The sequence below is a fragment of the Charadrius vociferus genome, unplaced genomic scaffold (assembly GCF_000708025.1).
Source record: "Charadrius vociferus isolate BGI_N301 unplaced genomic scaffold, ASM70802v2 scaffold74, whole genome shotgun sequence".
Lineage (NCBI taxonomy): Eukaryota > Metazoa > Chordata > Aves > Charadriiformes > Charadriidae > Charadrius > Charadrius vociferus.
Genome location: NW_009647849.1, coordinates 832,955 through 849,293, shown reverse-complemented (window position 1 = coordinate 849,293; position 16,339 = coordinate 832,955). Strand labels below are relative to the sequence as shown.

The window sequence follows — 16,339 nt, the reverse complement described above, 5'->3', positions numbered from 1 at the left end:
TTTTTCTTTTTTTCTTCTTTTTTCTTTTTTTTTTCCTCCTTTTTTTATACAAAGTCAACAGCTTACTAAACACTAGTGAGCATGCCCTCTGTGCTAAAAGGCTATTTCTTGTGTTTTCCCCATCTCTTCCCATGTTAACTAAATGAATGATATTTATAATCCTCTCACTTGCTTTTGCCAACTTTTGAGTGTCATTCTATTTGCCAGGAGATGGCATAATAAATCGCAATGGTATTGATCAGTGGTTGAAAATTTAATAAAAATACCCAAATTTCTCTTTTTAGGACTCAGGGCATCCACTTGGCAAAACGGGATGCAAAGTAGGGACTAAATTAAACGAAAACTAGTTTATTAAAAAAGAGTCTATGCAGCTGGAGAAGACAAAAATCCCGAATAAGTGCCAACAATGTACACAATGAAGTAGAGATTGCTATTTATTGATGATGTGAGTTTTTTGCATTTACAAATGCACAAAAATGTCATTTAAAGTATAACTGAAGGAAATAAATCTGATGTGAGTCTAAACATAAGACTTACTAGCTGCAGTGATGGTGAACACCATACCGGGAAGAGCAGCCAGCCAGCTTATGCCATCTATAAACGTACTACAGACAAATATTTTGCCAATGTCAACTGTTCTACTAAACTCTTCCCTCATTATGCTGACAATTGCCTTGCATTACGTTTACCATAAAATAACTCTCATTGGCATCCAAGCTTTATAAAAACACCTTCATTTTGCTCAAAAAGGGCAGTCAATAGATACAGAGAAGCCAAACTGAACAGCCTCAACAAAATAAAATTAACATCAGCAGCAAATCCTCTTGCTGAAGACTTCAGATATAGTGCACGTGTACCAAAGTTCTACAGTTGTTAAAAAGGTGCACACACACACTTATTTTTGTCCCTTGCCTTGACAATCTGGTTAAGTAAGTCAGTTATGGATTTTAATAGCTTTTTCAAGGTAAGTGTAGCGACTTCTCTTTGGGGCTTTATTGAAATGGTCAAGCCCTAGCCATGGCCTTGGATGAGACATGTTGCCTAGAAAAGAAAAGAGAAAAAAAAATAATGAACTTTTAAGACTAAATTGGAAAGTTTCCTTTACACAAACTACTCCTGTGTGCCCTGTTCACAGTTTGCTAGGAACCACAGGGCATGGGAGAGGACTGCAGAACAGTCCTACAGTCCACAGCCAACAGGTCTGCTCTCCCGACTGCTGCTCTCCTTCCAGCAATACATTTTACAGCTTGTTTCTGGAGCAGGTAGCTGGTTTTTCTCCTCTTCACTCACTTATAGGAGTTTACAGCAGTGAAGTGTATGCTAAAGCAAGAACAGTACTGTTATAATTTATGGCAACAGGCACAAAGTGCCAGCTTTCAAAGTGCTAAGCCTGTTGGAAACAGGAAGGCATACGCCATCTAAATATGACAACCTATAGTATTTCCCATAGTTGAAGTTATCCCTGCTGTATTAAGTTATTCTTATCACCTGGTTTAAGTAGGAATATTTTTTAAATTCATGTAAAATGCAAGTAATCAGTTAATTAAGAAATCGCGTAACAGACCATTTATTTTCTGAGAAAAAAATTTAGTCATATTTAGAGTGTAAAGAAAACATACAGATTTTTTTCACTTGTTCAACCCAATATGGTTTTATCTACCGCTAGTTTTCATTAAAAACCACAGTCCACATACTTCTTGAAAATGGAAGAAAATCTTTTTTAAGATGTCCTCGATGCAGAGCATCAAATGTTCTTTGAAGTGAAATGAGAAAGGCAGAAACCGAATAGCCCCCCAGCAAGAAAAGCACACTCCCACATTCAAAGCCATCAACTGCAACCACTAAAGCATAAAATACTTGACCTTTTTGGTTGCCTGCATCTGCATTTCTGGATATATTTTCTTCAATCAGAATTATTTGTCTTTTTGTTTGACATAATGGTCAATGTCAAATATAAAAGAGAACTGCCAATCTTGCTGAGATCACTTGAATGTCTTTTAAAGAAAGAAATGAAGTCCTGCACCGTTAGCGCCAGCACAATCATTGCTAAAGGGGATCTTCGTAAAAGCAGAGGGACACTACTGACATCAGCTACGTCAATCAAATTACAGAATGCCAAAGCTTTGGTTCAATCAGTCCAGCATGTGTTAAAATTTGGTACTTGTCGAAACACATGAGCCCCACACCTTGAAACACTACTTAGGTAAGAAGGCATTAGAGCATCATATTATCACCTCGTAGGAGGGGGGAATTAATTCTATCAAAATATATTATATCAAAGAGGCACCTTCCTGTGGACTCTCAAATTAAACCCCTTTAATCTCACATTCCCTACAACTCCTACAAACAGTTCAAGTTCTTCCTTTCCTAATTTCGGCCATGTTCTGTACTTTTGACCTAGTTACCTGGTTAGTCTTTCACGCTGTTTTGGCAAAACTGACTATGTTTTGCTCAGGAAGTCCGACAGGTCATTTCAGACTATTGCCTTCCCCTTCTTACCCCCAGAAAGATGACTCACAGAATAAAATCAGGACTCTGCCTGCTCTAAGCACACAAGAGAGAGTTTATCTGTCCATGGAGAAATGTCCACGTCTCAGTTCGCCATCCAGAGACCCCTCACAACTAGTGCAGAAAAAGAGGTCCCTCCAGTGACACGCTTCTCTGCTCACAGCTGACTTGTACAGATGCAGGCATTCAAAGTTTTGGCAAGGCCCCTCAAATTCACAGCCATGAGCCATAAACCTGGCTGTGTAACATACCACAATGAGAGCACTTTTTGCTAGGTTCCCGCAAAGTACTCAATAACAGTATAGGTCTAACTCTCTGTGGGTTTTGAAATAAACGGACAGTTACAGGATTTCTTTACGAATGTTACATAAATCCAGAACACAGCTTGAAAAAAATCAGAGGAAGTCTGGCTCTAGCACAACGTGCCAACAAAAAACAGAGCTCATAATTGTCAGAAAAATAGAACTGCAGGGAGCAACTTGTCCTCGATCTCGTTTCTACCAGACAGAGCAGCTCACAAGAAGGAACACTTAGCTAAACTAGGGGAAAAAACTCCCGATGAAGTCAGGGCTTTTAACAGAATTGTGACTGCAGATTCAAAAGTGCCATTCCCAACTGAAATCCTCAAAAGATGCCTGTCTGGAACTCCTGGAGGATTAACCTGGTTTCTCCTATGTATAATTTCTCAGAGCTTTAAATATCAGTTGAGTAGACCATCCACAGACAAATTCAAAACAGAGCTGCATTTGTAGCTTGGTGAATCACCTCTTAGGAAAGAAAATCTAAACAGCATCCTATTCACATATGTAATACTCGTTAGATTCTTCAGATTCATTGAAGAGACCGATAATGAGCAAGAAGCATCTTCAATGAATACGAGAATTTAAATACCTCTTTGCAGCACACTTAAAGTAAGAACCTTATGCGAAGGCACCTTAGTATTTTTTAGGAATAACATGAGCACACAATCCAATAACAACGTGAGAATCAAACATACAGAGAGCAGATGGTCCATACAGATAAGGTGTAACTGCAATAAACTGCAATCAGTATGTTATACTGATATTTGACCCATTTGGTCACTCAAATGCAAACTTTTAACTCACAAAGAAACAAGTTATTTAGTTATTTATATGCCTATAAAATACATATTCTCAGACTAACATATACACTTAAGTGTGCACACAAGTGTATATAAATACTTGCTTACTTACTACATTTAACGTATTTCATGTACAAAGAACAATCTCTTTCTGTATCCTGAGTTAAGTGTAAACACATCAGAACAAGTGGCAGAGCAACTTCAGCAGGTCAAAAGAATAGTCAGGTTGTCTAACAACTCACCAGGTTGGGGCTCAAAATCTTTCAAGTTCACTTCATACTCATCTTCATTGAGATATTGGTGTCGGCCCATCATTACAATTGCAAATTTAAACTATGATAAGAATAAAAAAAAATAAAACTTCATAAGATACTGCATTAAAATAAAGCCTTCGAGTCATATTTCATTGTCTATCTCACAGCTGGTTATGAGTGGTATTCTTCAGGGGTTGATAAAAGCCAATTCTGTTTAAAATCTTCATCAACCACCTCGACACTGGGATAAAACGAATGCTCAGGAAATCATGAGACTGCATCTGGAATACTGTGCGCAGGTTCGGATCCTCCAGGGAGAAAGAGATGGCAACAAACTGCAGCAAGTCCAGCAATAGTCCAGTAAGACAGTTAAGGGGCTGGAGCCCACGGCATACCAGAAGCTAGGGGAAATAGGTTGGTTTAGCCCAGAGAATTAAAGGCTAACAGGGGAATCCAGTCTTCCACCGACCAAAGACTGTTACATAGAAGCAGACTCTTCTCCAGAGCTGCACAGCAAATGGACAAGAGGCAACCATCATCAGTTGCAAAATGAGTAATTCTGATTACATGTAAGGAAAACAAGTGTCTTCACAATGATAGCAGTGATGCTCTAAAATACAGTGTCCAGAATGTGGTAGAACTCCCATCATTGGGAGTTTTCAAATTGCAACTAGGTAAAACCCTGAGCAACCTGACTTAACTTCAAACTAGTTCTGCCCTGAGCAGGAATCCGAAGTTGGTGGCCTCTAGAGGTCCTGCACCATCTAAACTTTTCTAGGTTGCTTTAATGTTTTGTTGAGTATCTCTTTTGATGCAGGACAGAAATTCGACTCCTACACATCCTACCTAATTATTCTCAGAGAAAAGCATTAAGTCAAGCAACTGTCCTATTGAACAAAATCTACACTTATGCCAAACCTGTGGTGTTCCAACTTCTTAAAATAAACTCAGTTAAGGTCTACAATCAGCAATAAAAACTCTCCCAATTTGCCATTACCTTTTCAAATTCTTTTTCTTGTATGTCCAGCATTGTCTGAATCCGCTTCATAACCTCTCTGAAGTGTTCACCCTAATAATTACAACAAGATTTTTAATGTGAAAAAAAATCTACGACAAAAAAAGGATGCTGTTAATACTTCCTGCTTCAAGCTTCATTGAAATATATTGCCTTAATCTCTCAGTTATTTACAAAATTACACAATTGTCAACACTATCCACTACAATATGGAATAACAACATAAAGTTGCTGAATTTATGGCAAGTTTTAAGTCTGATTGATTCATCATTATGCAAACTGTCCCATAAATTGACCAAGCACTGCTACTGACATGTGCAAGTCAGGTTAAAGTTAAGAAACAAAGTTAGAAAATTAGATGCAAAATAGGAATTTGGGGAAAAAAAAAAGTATTTATCCTTTCTAAGCATGTTATTTCTCAAAACCTCTGCACCTGTGATGCTCCCCCTCAATTAGTAACTTTTTGTACTATGTTTCTGCATGCTGTGTATGTAAAATGCCCAAAAAAGAGATGGATACCATCAACTTAAAGATCAATAATATGCATCAATTGTCATAGACAGGGAAAGGCCGTACAAATGGTTTTCAACAGAAATCTCAACACACAGGCTTTACTCTACATTGATCTAAAATAAGGCAATATAGTAAAATTCTATGGGATTCAGAGATGTGGATGTATTTCTCATTCCAAAACTTTTAGAAAAGTAGGTAACTTTCATACAAACTAACACACATGAACCAGAAAAAGTTTAGAAGCAAATTGCTAACTGCCCTCGGAAATATACTTTGATACTAAAAGAATGAATGCGACATTCAGCTGGAACAGCCCCACATAAAAAACTTAAGAATTTAATTTAAAGTTTCAAAATTAGCTTTCACTCCTGGATTAACTTCCAGCCATAGAAGATAAAGCACACCAAATTACAGAAGTTATGAAACGCACAGTGATCTTAGAAAATGTTGAGGAAAGCAAACTCATTTTTCATAATCGTGGTTCTCAGTAAGAAGCCAAGAAACCATGGTCTAGCCACTTTAGCCAACAAGTTTGCATTGCAATTACTAAGGTGGTATTAGAAACCGGATTCTAGGTCTGTTGGGGGGTGGAGGGGGGATGTTCTGCGCGTGGTTAGGGGAGTGGTATTGCTTTTGATAGTATTTCAAGTCCCTGGCTGATGCTGAATGCCTGCTTTCTCGATATTGCACAGGCTCACTGAAACACTAAACAATCTGTATATGCAAAAGAGAACTGCGATGGCAAATGATTTAGCAACAAAAAGTCATATGGGGCAAAACTTTTTATACAGGAGCGTTATTTTCCTATACACTTTTTATACTAATCAATTTATTTGACAGTACTTTAAGAAAACATCATCAATACAATCCCTTGGGGAGAAAAAGAGACGCATACTGTACCTGGTGTATCCTCAGCAAGAACGGAATTCCAAATGTCCCGAAAACCTCTTTGTGGAAATGTGCCACTGTGATTAGCATCTCATTTTCTTTATCTATATCTACCTGGTCCAGAGGAATTTCCTACATCCAGACATAAAATTATGAGTGTAATTAGCTAAAACTTCCCCCCCCCCAAAACCTACTAAGTAACTAAAAGCATAATTGATGTACTGTCACTGATGTAAAACAAGTCTATTTAAAAAGAATTAGAAGAACCATGCTGTTTGACAGAGTCTATTCTACAAGACTCGTTCATCACTGGCATGACAGCATTTTAGCTTCCCCTACTCAGTAAATACTCCCCTGGCTTCCGTGAATGGCTTTTTTGACATGAAATCTTCTATCAGCTGTAGTAGTAGCTGACAGCAATATCACAGACCTCTTGTCGTCTCCTCTTTACAGTTTACAATGGAAACTTTTTTTTAAATTTTTGATCTTTGAGGCAAGGTAACAGATTTGAATGATGAAATGTTTAGAAAAATAACATGGTAAGTATCAAAATTTGGCTCCAGAAGCTCAAACTTAACAGAAGAGGAAACCAAGTATTCTAGAGTACTTAAGTTTAGAGTCTGAAAGCAGGTTCTAAGCATAAACATTTATATCGTGAGCACCCAAACAAATCTTGGAATTATTGCTAAGGCAGCAAATGTCCTATGGACAAGCCCTTGCCAAGACTTCATGTACTCTTATAATAAACATACATAAAAAAATAAAGTATGAAATCATTATAGGGCAGCAGATGGAACAAAGGAAAAATTTTAGGATTTCAAATAATTTGAAAATCCGAATCCAGAAAAAGAGAATTACCACTTGAAAGGGTTTTTTCTCTCAAAGTAAAGTTTTAAAGTTTCTTTAAGAAAGTAATATTTACCTCTATTCGAAATGTTCGACTTGTTGCAGGTGACAAACACTCTAACAGCTCATCCTCCTGATGGACACCAATTATTTTGTAACTTACAATTTCTAGCAGCCTTAAAAAAATAAACAAACAGGGAAAGCGTTAAAAAACAAATAAAAAATATTAAAAAAAAAAAATCAATGCAACATTTCTTTCTCAAACCTTGAGATGGATTAGTGTAGTCAGGATATAAACAGATGCTACTACTGTATTTGTAAAACTTTAAATTCAGTCTTTAGTAAAAATTAAGCTATAAAGTTACAAGAGGTTAAATTACTTCTGGCTGATAGCAAAAAAAGGCCAATACGCGCAGTTACAAGACAAAGTTTTTTAATTTTAATTTTTTTTTTACACTCTCTTTAAATGACCTCACTCTTAACTCCTAAGAAGTGAGCAGCATGAGATGCTTGAATTGGAAACAATTATTAAATCATTGAGTTAACAAATGCAATTGTTAAAACTTATGCATCTCCAGGATGTAACTTTTGAAATATGAAATAAATAATTATATAAAATTTATATTTGCAGTTAATAAGAGCTCTCTTAACGATGTGAATCTGGAAGCTTTTTATTTTTAACATAGTATCAGGCTTCATTTGATAATAACGGTTTCCATAGTATTTTAAATTCTATGGATACTTTTCTGCATAAAATCCACAAGATCACATAAAAGAAATCACAGTCTTTGAGTTTTACCTTAATTTCCCTGAACCTTTTTCAGAGAGTTCTACAACTTTTTTACATTCTTCTAACAGGTCCCGCACACACCCATGCTTATCTGGATATACTGTTATTTCCTACGGAATTTGAAGCAGAAAAATAGTTAGAAAAATCTGAAAATGTAAATAACCATATTAAAGCACACAATGCACTGGATTCTTCTCTTCATCAAAAATTCATCATTAAAAGATAACAATTACTAAAATGAACCCCTATGTTATCTTCACAGTTTTTGTTAAGAACTGACACAATTCTCTTTAATTTATTTTTTACGTTTTTTGGTGGTTTGGGGTTTTTTTGTTGTGCTTTTTTTACATCACGTACAACTTTGTTCTAATTTTGTGTTATTCAGGAACAACAGAGCGTGAACCATAATCACAGCCATACCAGTTTTGACAGCAAGCGTGTAACAGCCAGCCTCACTCACCTCTTCCCTAAACTGGCTATTTAGCCATATGCATTTAAAACTTCTTCTGTTTTCAAAATCAGTTATTTTCATTTTGAGCTTAAGGAAGAAAAGAAAAACACTTTAGGCATACTTTATATAGGACAGAATTATTTTTCTTTAATTCACACCAATAAAAACAAAAGACTCTTACCTGTTGATAGTAAAGTTTTTTAGGTTGCCTAGGCTTGAAGAACTGCAGAAGATCTCTTAAAGTACCTTCATAATTATGTCTAAGAGGATTACCAGGGCCATCCCTGTAACTACAGAAGGAAAAAGTAAAACATAAACATCTCTTTACAATCCATCGCTGCTCAGTAAATCAAAGGACCGAGTACATTTTTATTCCTGGCTTTGAGTTTCACATAATTGCTAGCACAGCCTAAGCAGCATTATATTCAGTGCTTTTGTGATTTTTAAACACAGGTGAGCGTATGGGAACAGGAATACCATTCGCTGTGCGTGTTAACTCTCTTGGATGTTTACAAGCTCACCTTTAATGCTGCAGGGTGGCAGACCTACGTTCCTCTGAAACTACTAGTCTAGCAGCACATGCTTTAGATTGTGAAAGGTTAATTTGTGGAGCAATATGACACAGCAAATTCCAGAGTGACCACAGCACTGGAAACTATAAAGAGCTACAATTACGACAGTCTCACTGATGATGACTGGGGATACCTACAGGGTAATAAAGAGCATATACATGAATACAAAAAGATGATGTAAATTTTTGCGCGTGCATTATTCCTGCAGCATATACATATAACTACCAATATGCTGTTTTCTGCTATAGTTTTACACAGATTCAAATCCAGTTTTACACAACTGTGCCTGAGAACACCACTTTAGCCAGAAATGTCCCTTTTAGCAGCTGTGAACTTGTTAGATCATCGTCATCTCCATAAAACCTCATTTGCAGACTTGGGGGAGGAGAAATCAGTGAAGTAACTTCCTGCATTTAAACCTGTAAAATCAGCAAAAATCCTGCTTTTATGTGCACTTGTTTCTGCTCTCCTCCATTCTAGAAATCTGCATTCACTGAAACAGCACTTGCATTAGCTTAATAACTTGTCCCATAAAGTAAGGCTTCGAAGTACTTAATGATTTTAGACATTTAAACGGTGATGCTTTAAAATGCATCTTTTTTTCAATGACACTTACTAGAACTCATCTAAAATGTGCAATTCTTTGAGGCTTTAGAGTCAGCCACTGCAATACTTAAAACTGTCTATGCAACTTGCTGTGCATGCCAGAATGCTAATATTTTACTGGTAAAGAATTAGTTTACGACCTGGAAAAAAGCTACAAAGTAACTTCTACCTGTCTATATTTGGGTTAAGTATTTTAAAGAATAGTTTAGACACAGAACACTAAAGAAATTCATCTTACCCTTGGGACTTGAAAAACTGTAATAGCATTGGATCTGTATTAAGTCTTTGCGCAACTGTCTTTGCAACCTGCAAATACATGTTTTGTAAGTTTTGAATTATTTCAGACAGTTATGACACTGCTCTACAATCACACAGTCATTGATTACAAGTCAAGAACATTATGCTACTGAAATTCTGAAAGACCCCCACTATGTCTGCTTCCCCAAGGCAAAATTAACTATCTTTAGCTTCTGAACAGTTGACACAGAGTAAGATACACTAGAAAAAAAAAAGAAGTGAGGAACCTCTTTTATTAAAATAAATCACTGTCACCGAAAGGCCACAAAATCCACAATAGCTCTACTCCTCTTTTGGTTTTGTTTGTTTGGTTTTGTTGTGTTTGTGTTGTGGGTTTGTGGTGGTTTGTTTTTTTTTTTTTTAATTATAGTATTACTGGGGAAATAAGTAACACTTGCTCTTTAAAAATTCCCACTGTTCTTAATTCACTCCAAGGCAGTTAGCTTACTGGGTAATATCACCACGTTATTCTCATCAGTATATTTCACGTCAATGCCTCACAAAAAGCATCAGGATTCTCTATTTTTCCCTTACCAAAATAAACTATAAATAATTTACACTTCAAGTAAAAATCAAGTAAGAAAAAGTGAGTTGCCAAAAAGCAGACGATGAGAACAGGATAGCAGAAGTCATCCTGACTTCCCTTGTGTGCAGGTGCTCAAAGTTCCTGCCTTTGGTGACAGAAAATAAACTGTCTGATCTTTTTGCCACTCACAAAAGCAACTGCAGGAGAACTGTAGGGAGCCAAATCTACCCAGGCTTTTAAAAGATCAGACCAACTTTTTTTTGTTTGTTTGTTTTAAAGTTTTATTGTCCAGTTTTCCTCTTCTGAACACCCCCGGTCACCCTTTATGAACACAACAGGTTTGACCTATTACTGCCACTGAACATTGAACAGCATCGTGTGAAGAAAGCAATACGGTTTGGTCTACAAAATTAATATCGGTGGTGGTACTAGAAGCAGAAAATAGGCATCACTAGATTCCCAAGGTATTTTTCTTTTAATAGCTAAATAAGTTGAGCAAGTTTTACGTCACTTAGAAAGCAAACACATACCTTCATTAGAATATCATTCCCCTGAGTATGCCATATCAAGAAAGAATCATTTTGTCAAATAACTCATTATCTATAAAACTGGGGTGTGTGTGTGTGTGTTAGAGTATTTTCTTCTCACAAGCACTAGTGCCTTCCTTAAATTTTTCATTACCACAATGCAAAAAGCGTACAAACACAGATCTACTCTCTTCTAAAAATATGTATAATGCACTTGAGAATTAATGCCAAAGTTCCTTTCAGAACAAGAAAACAAAAGAAGAGAAACAACTAGGACACGTGCCTGAAAGTAATTCATCCTATTGGATAAAGTAACAACAAAGCCTGGGTCATTTGGGATGGTTTTATCACAGAAAATGACATCCACACGATGATAGAGGTCTCGGAAGTATTCTTTAGCTGTTGGTAGCTCACTGCTATCATTTTCTGGGTCATCCCTACAAGAGCAAACAAATGATAATACCATTACATATCACATTGTTACACATACAAGCAGTTTGGGCTTTTAAAAACACGTTCTACAGTAAGTCAGCGACAGTTGAGAGATACAGAAATAAAGTTTAGAAACCTTTGTAAAGAGCCACCACTCGTACACAGTAGAACTAATACAGTCAGTAGTGACCCACACCCCTGAGTATTTCTGTGCGGTGCAAGGGCAAGCCCACTCGCACGCTGTGCTCGCTCATTTGGCAATCTGGCAACACTGATTCCAGTCTTTCACAGTGGCATTCTAGCAGTAGTTGTCCCTCCCTCCCACCCCAGCACATTACTGCGTGTCTGTATTAACGCTGCCGCAGCTTTCCATATCCTCCTGGTATTAATTACTTTGCATAGAGGCCAGATGTACAATAGCACTCCTTGAACCACAGAAGCAAAACAGTCAGTACAGATGCTGGTTTGGGTCACTACTGACTGGTACCCCTATCTTCTCAGCGGAGAAATAGCACCAGGGTACAAGCTGTGCACTTACCCAGGAGTCAGCAGCCAGCCAAAGGTGCATAACACCAACTGGGTCAACAGGGAATGCGAGTTCCAAGGCATGACATGAGAAATACATTCATCTCACATAATCTGGGGTAAGAGTGCTGAAGATAGACTAGCTGGCTTCCACCCACTGTCAGCCCATGGAGAGAAACAGAGCAACACAGTTGGGTGTGACCATCAGGAGTGAGAGCATAGAAATGCTGATTTATAGCCCTGACAAGCTTATGAAAGATCCCTGAAATGGACACAAGATGCAGGAGTTCTCCTTTTGCCTTGGAGAAAACTCCAGTTGAAGCGCCAGTACACCCATGAGTCGCCTATGCTCAGGCAAATCGCGAGCATCTCATCACCGTAGACTGATATGGAACTTAGCGTGAGCATGAGTAAAAGGAAAAAAAAGGGAAAGCAGTTTAGTTCGGTTCTAGGCTGAAAGGAGCTCCAAGCCAAGAGTCTTGTACAGTGGTAACGGTACAGAGCTTGCGATCTGAAATGCTGGTGGGCTCTTCAGTGTCTGAGTTACAGTGGCTCCAAGTAAAAACTGCAGAACTCAGACGTGAATCTTTGGTAACATTAAGACCTGGTTTAGGTTACTAGTTTTCTAAACTAGCATGAAACCTCCTTTTCCTTAAGTCATGTGGCATGGGATAATTGAAGTACTACTAATAATTTTTCATTTTCTCTTTGAACAAACAAATGAGAACTGCTGAGAATACGTCTACTGTAGAAAATATCTCTATCTAATGGAAATATGTCTACTTTGTTTTTATTAAAAACACTAAGTTAAAGGAAGTTCTGCTTTCAAAGTAAAGCAGGTAATTTAATCACAATGATAAGCTACCCGCTTAAAATACATACTTCTGAAATACTATGATGTCGCCATCCATGAGTTCATCAAGAGCTTTATCAAGAGATACATCATAGTCTTGAATCCTTTCTGTTAAGTTGGGTTTAACTTCCTGCAATAAAGAACAAAAATTGTTGATCACACAGAATAAACAAAAGACAAAATAAAGGTCACAATAGTAAAGAAGTCATCAGATACAGTAACTTGTATCATCTTTCAACTGAAACAAATGGATAGATATATATGTGTAAATTAAATGTAATCTCAGCTAAAGTCCAGATACATCTAACTGGTATTGGTAGAGCTGGCTTCTCATTTTTACCTTTTGAGTCTCACTCAAGTTATCTTAATTTTCAAAAGTATTTTATCATTCAGCATGATCTTGTTAGCACTGACAATTTTCCAAAATTCACAGATTAATTTTCTACTGATGCAGCTTCCAGGAAGCTTGGAGAACACTGATTATGCTCGCTTATTTTAATAGTGTAGAACTTTTGTACAGCAATTCACTTGTCTTTTAAAAACAAAAACAAACAAAAAAAACAAACAAAAAACAAAGCCATATTAAAAATGTGTATGTTATAATATATCTATATGCATATTACATATTTATACTTGTAAGTTGACCTCTTGGGATAAAAGCACCTGTCTAAACAAACTGGAATCAAACTGCAACCCTGACCTGCACAGAGTAGCAGTACCTGACAGTTTTGCTTTCTAGGATAGAAGTATGTGTGCTCCCCTGGAACCACCAGAGAGAGCAGCATGACTGCTAACAAAAATCGCAATAAGAAACCCAACTCCTTGTTCTTTCTATAGCAAGAACTTTGCCTTGGCAAGATCTGCATCTTCAGCACTCAATAAATACAGCAGCTATAAAGATTTACTACTTCTGTATTTGGGCAGAAACACGTCAGACTAAGTATTTCGTTTGCTGACTTAGGGAAGGAAGGAGTAGATGCAACATTTTCTCAACTCCTCTGTTTAAGGGGGGCATTAAAAATACAACGGCCAATAACATTATCAGGATTAGCTCCTCTAACGCTGCGACTCCGAGGATATGCACAGATTTAGCACAGCAAGGCCACTTGTGTAGGACTTCATGTAGAGACCTTTTGTTTTTAAGGCCTCATGCTTCTAGTTGTTTACTTTTAAATCTGTTTTGAAGTTAACTATCTGCCGATACTCTCTTGCAGCCCTATAGACTTCAAATCTACAAGTTACAGAGTGCTGATGATTTATAAAATACCATTGTTATGAGCAACTTTTTTTTAACCAATGAATCTTCTTTTTCTCTAGTTATAGCATGTAAAAGACAAAAATGTTACTAAAAGTCTATCAATCCAAACCTCATAGAGGATAAGGTTAGTTTCTTGTGGAAATCCTGCCCTCTCGCACATAACTGGAAGCAAGTCACCTATTGGAAAAGAAAAGGAATGTGAAATGAGTTGCACTTTACCTGCTAGTGAGACCTCCTGCAAGAAGAAAAGAACCTATTTTTCTACTCTGGATAAATAGTTTTTATATGCCTATGAAAGAGCGCCTTTTCCAGGTTAAAGCTTCCCTTATTGACATTCAACCAAGAGACAGACTTTAAGGTTTCCTTCCACATCATCTGAACAACAACAAAAATATGTGCAAGACCATCCAAGATCAAAGAGATGAAACAACACTGTTCCTTCCCCACTAGAAAAATTTTAATCTCTTTTAAAAAAGGCAGCTAAAATACAAAATTAGAAAGCATGTACAAGTCAACAAAATGAGACATTCAAAATGACAAATCAAAGTATTTTTACTTCGTGGACATTTGCTGAATACTTTTAAATGGACCCATATGAAAACCAAGGCTCACGCCCAATTCAGTCTGCACAGCTGCTCTCAGGCAACCACAGTGAAAAGTTGTCCAAGAGTTATTTTAAAAGCTATTGCAGAAGTACATTCCACAAAAAAAAAACTTGAAATAGAAGGAAAAACACAAACTGGGGAGCACTATCAAATCACAAAGCTTTCCAGCAAATTTGAAACAGCTGCTTATTTTCAGCAACATCTGGCAAATACAGCAAACCTGTAACAAAAAATTAACCAACAGCCAATGGTGTATTAAGGGCAATGCTCTCAACCTTGCAGAAAGTTTCACTGAGACAACATGGAAAGAAAACTATCAGAGGACCAAGCACAGGTGTTGAGAATTTCTTTCGGTGGCCTACCTTTGATTTCAGTGACAAAACTACTATTAAAAGAAAAGAGGTACGCAATCTATTGTATTTTTTAAAAAATAAATTATAATAACGAAATTGAATTTTAAAACTCACGTATTTTACAGGATATAGGTGTGTAGATATGCCCACAATAATTCAAACTCCGAGTCTTCGGATCATACATCTTCAGAAACAACATTACATCATCTACAAATTAAAAAACAAGATTTAATTTTAGGTTAGGCTTAAGTGAGTACGGCGGGGGGGATCACCTAGATATTTTTCTTTAACCAGTAGCAAAGATGTAGTTTTGATTTATTAATTTGATTAATGCCCTTAAAATATTCCTAAACACTGAATTTTTATATATTAACTTTATATCCTAGAATACCCAGTTGGAAGGGACCTCAAAGATCATCTGGTCCAACCCTTCTTGACCCTTCTTGGCAAAAGCACATATATATATACACGTGTATACATACATACACACACACAAAAAAAAATTAATCCGCGATTCCAAAAACATGTGAAACATGCCTTACACTTGAACATAAATGAGGGAAAAACTGCATGAGAAAACTAATTTCAGCACTGTAGTTTGATGGGTACCTCAACGTCACTATTGAAAAAAGGAGCGCACAATGTTTTCTGAAATATACCCAAAATAAAAGTACTTTCTATTTACTCAAGTTTTAGCATATGTGCTTACGATCTTTATCAAACTTGGGTAACGTTGCTCCAGTAGCAGCCATCTCTGGATCTACTGTTTCCAAAAATATTGTCCATGGATTTTCATTGTCACTGAGCTCAATCATCTATGTAGAAAGACGTGGAAGAAGAAAAAAAAAAGTCTCTGGAGAATATAATATAATGTGATATCTGCATTTTCATCAGATACAAGAACTTTATGACATTCTATGAATGGGAGAATTTTTTTTTAGTTGCATTAATGACAGGAAGTTTATGAAGTTTATTACGAAAAAACAATGACAGATATAAAAACAACAGAAAGTTTTAATGAAGCCCAAATGATAGGTTTTATTTAAAATGAAACTATTGCTTTTTCATTTAAAAAAATATACCTACAGCTATCTTTATTATGGCAAGAAAATTACTTCATTTTAGAAGTAACAGGACATTGAAACCGATCACTGATTTTTGTGGTATTTAGACACAATGTTTTACAGTTTAAGCAACACACTTCCTTAAATCCAGAGGTTTTGCCCAAATAATGGATGACTCAAAAAGACACTTCTGCTTGAAATCTAACATAAAAATCATGATCGTGCTTTTTTTCACGGAAACATCATTCACCACACTCCCCCCTCCTATCCAAATCAATCCACTACATCTCAAGTCTTCTCAAGTATCAAACTTAACCAGATACAGGTTAAATTAAAACCCTGAAAAACCTGATG

At 36.7% G+C, this 16,339-nt stretch overlaps 1 protein-coding gene across 1 annotated transcript in view; it reads right to left on the bottom strand.

Moving 5' to 3' along the window:
- Positions 1 to 418: 418 nt before the first annotated feature.
- The window catches only part of USP7 (ubiquitin specific peptidase 7 (herpes virus-associated)), a 42,456-nt gene continuing 26,535 nt past the window's right edge, over positions 419 to 16,339 (bottom strand). Inside the window, exons 17-30 of the mRNA XM_009882898.1 lie at positions 15,631 to 15,736; positions 15,036 to 15,128; positions 14,073 to 14,140; positions 12,735 to 12,835; positions 11,179 to 11,332; positions 9,784 to 9,851; positions 8,549 to 8,657; positions 8,377 to 8,454; positions 7,926 to 8,026; positions 7,203 to 7,302; positions 6,293 to 6,412; positions 4,862 to 4,933; positions 3,853 to 3,943; positions 419 to 1,041 (exon numbers count right to left, since the gene is read on the bottom strand). Coding sequence (XP_009881200.1) covers positions 935 to 1,041; positions 3,853 to 3,943; positions 4,862 to 4,933; positions 6,293 to 6,412; positions 7,203 to 7,302; positions 7,926 to 8,026; positions 8,377 to 8,454; positions 8,549 to 8,657; positions 9,784 to 9,851; positions 11,179 to 11,332; positions 12,735 to 12,835; positions 14,073 to 14,140; positions 15,036 to 15,128; positions 15,631 to 15,736 — 1,368 coding nt within the window. The 3' untranslated portion in view covers positions 419 to 934. The remainder of the gene's footprint in view (positions 1,042 to 3,852; positions 3,944 to 4,861; positions 4,934 to 6,292; positions 6,413 to 7,202; positions 7,303 to 7,925; positions 8,027 to 8,376; positions 8,455 to 8,548; positions 8,658 to 9,783; positions 9,852 to 11,178; positions 11,333 to 12,734; positions 12,836 to 14,072; positions 14,141 to 15,035; positions 15,129 to 15,630; positions 15,737 to 16,339) is intronic.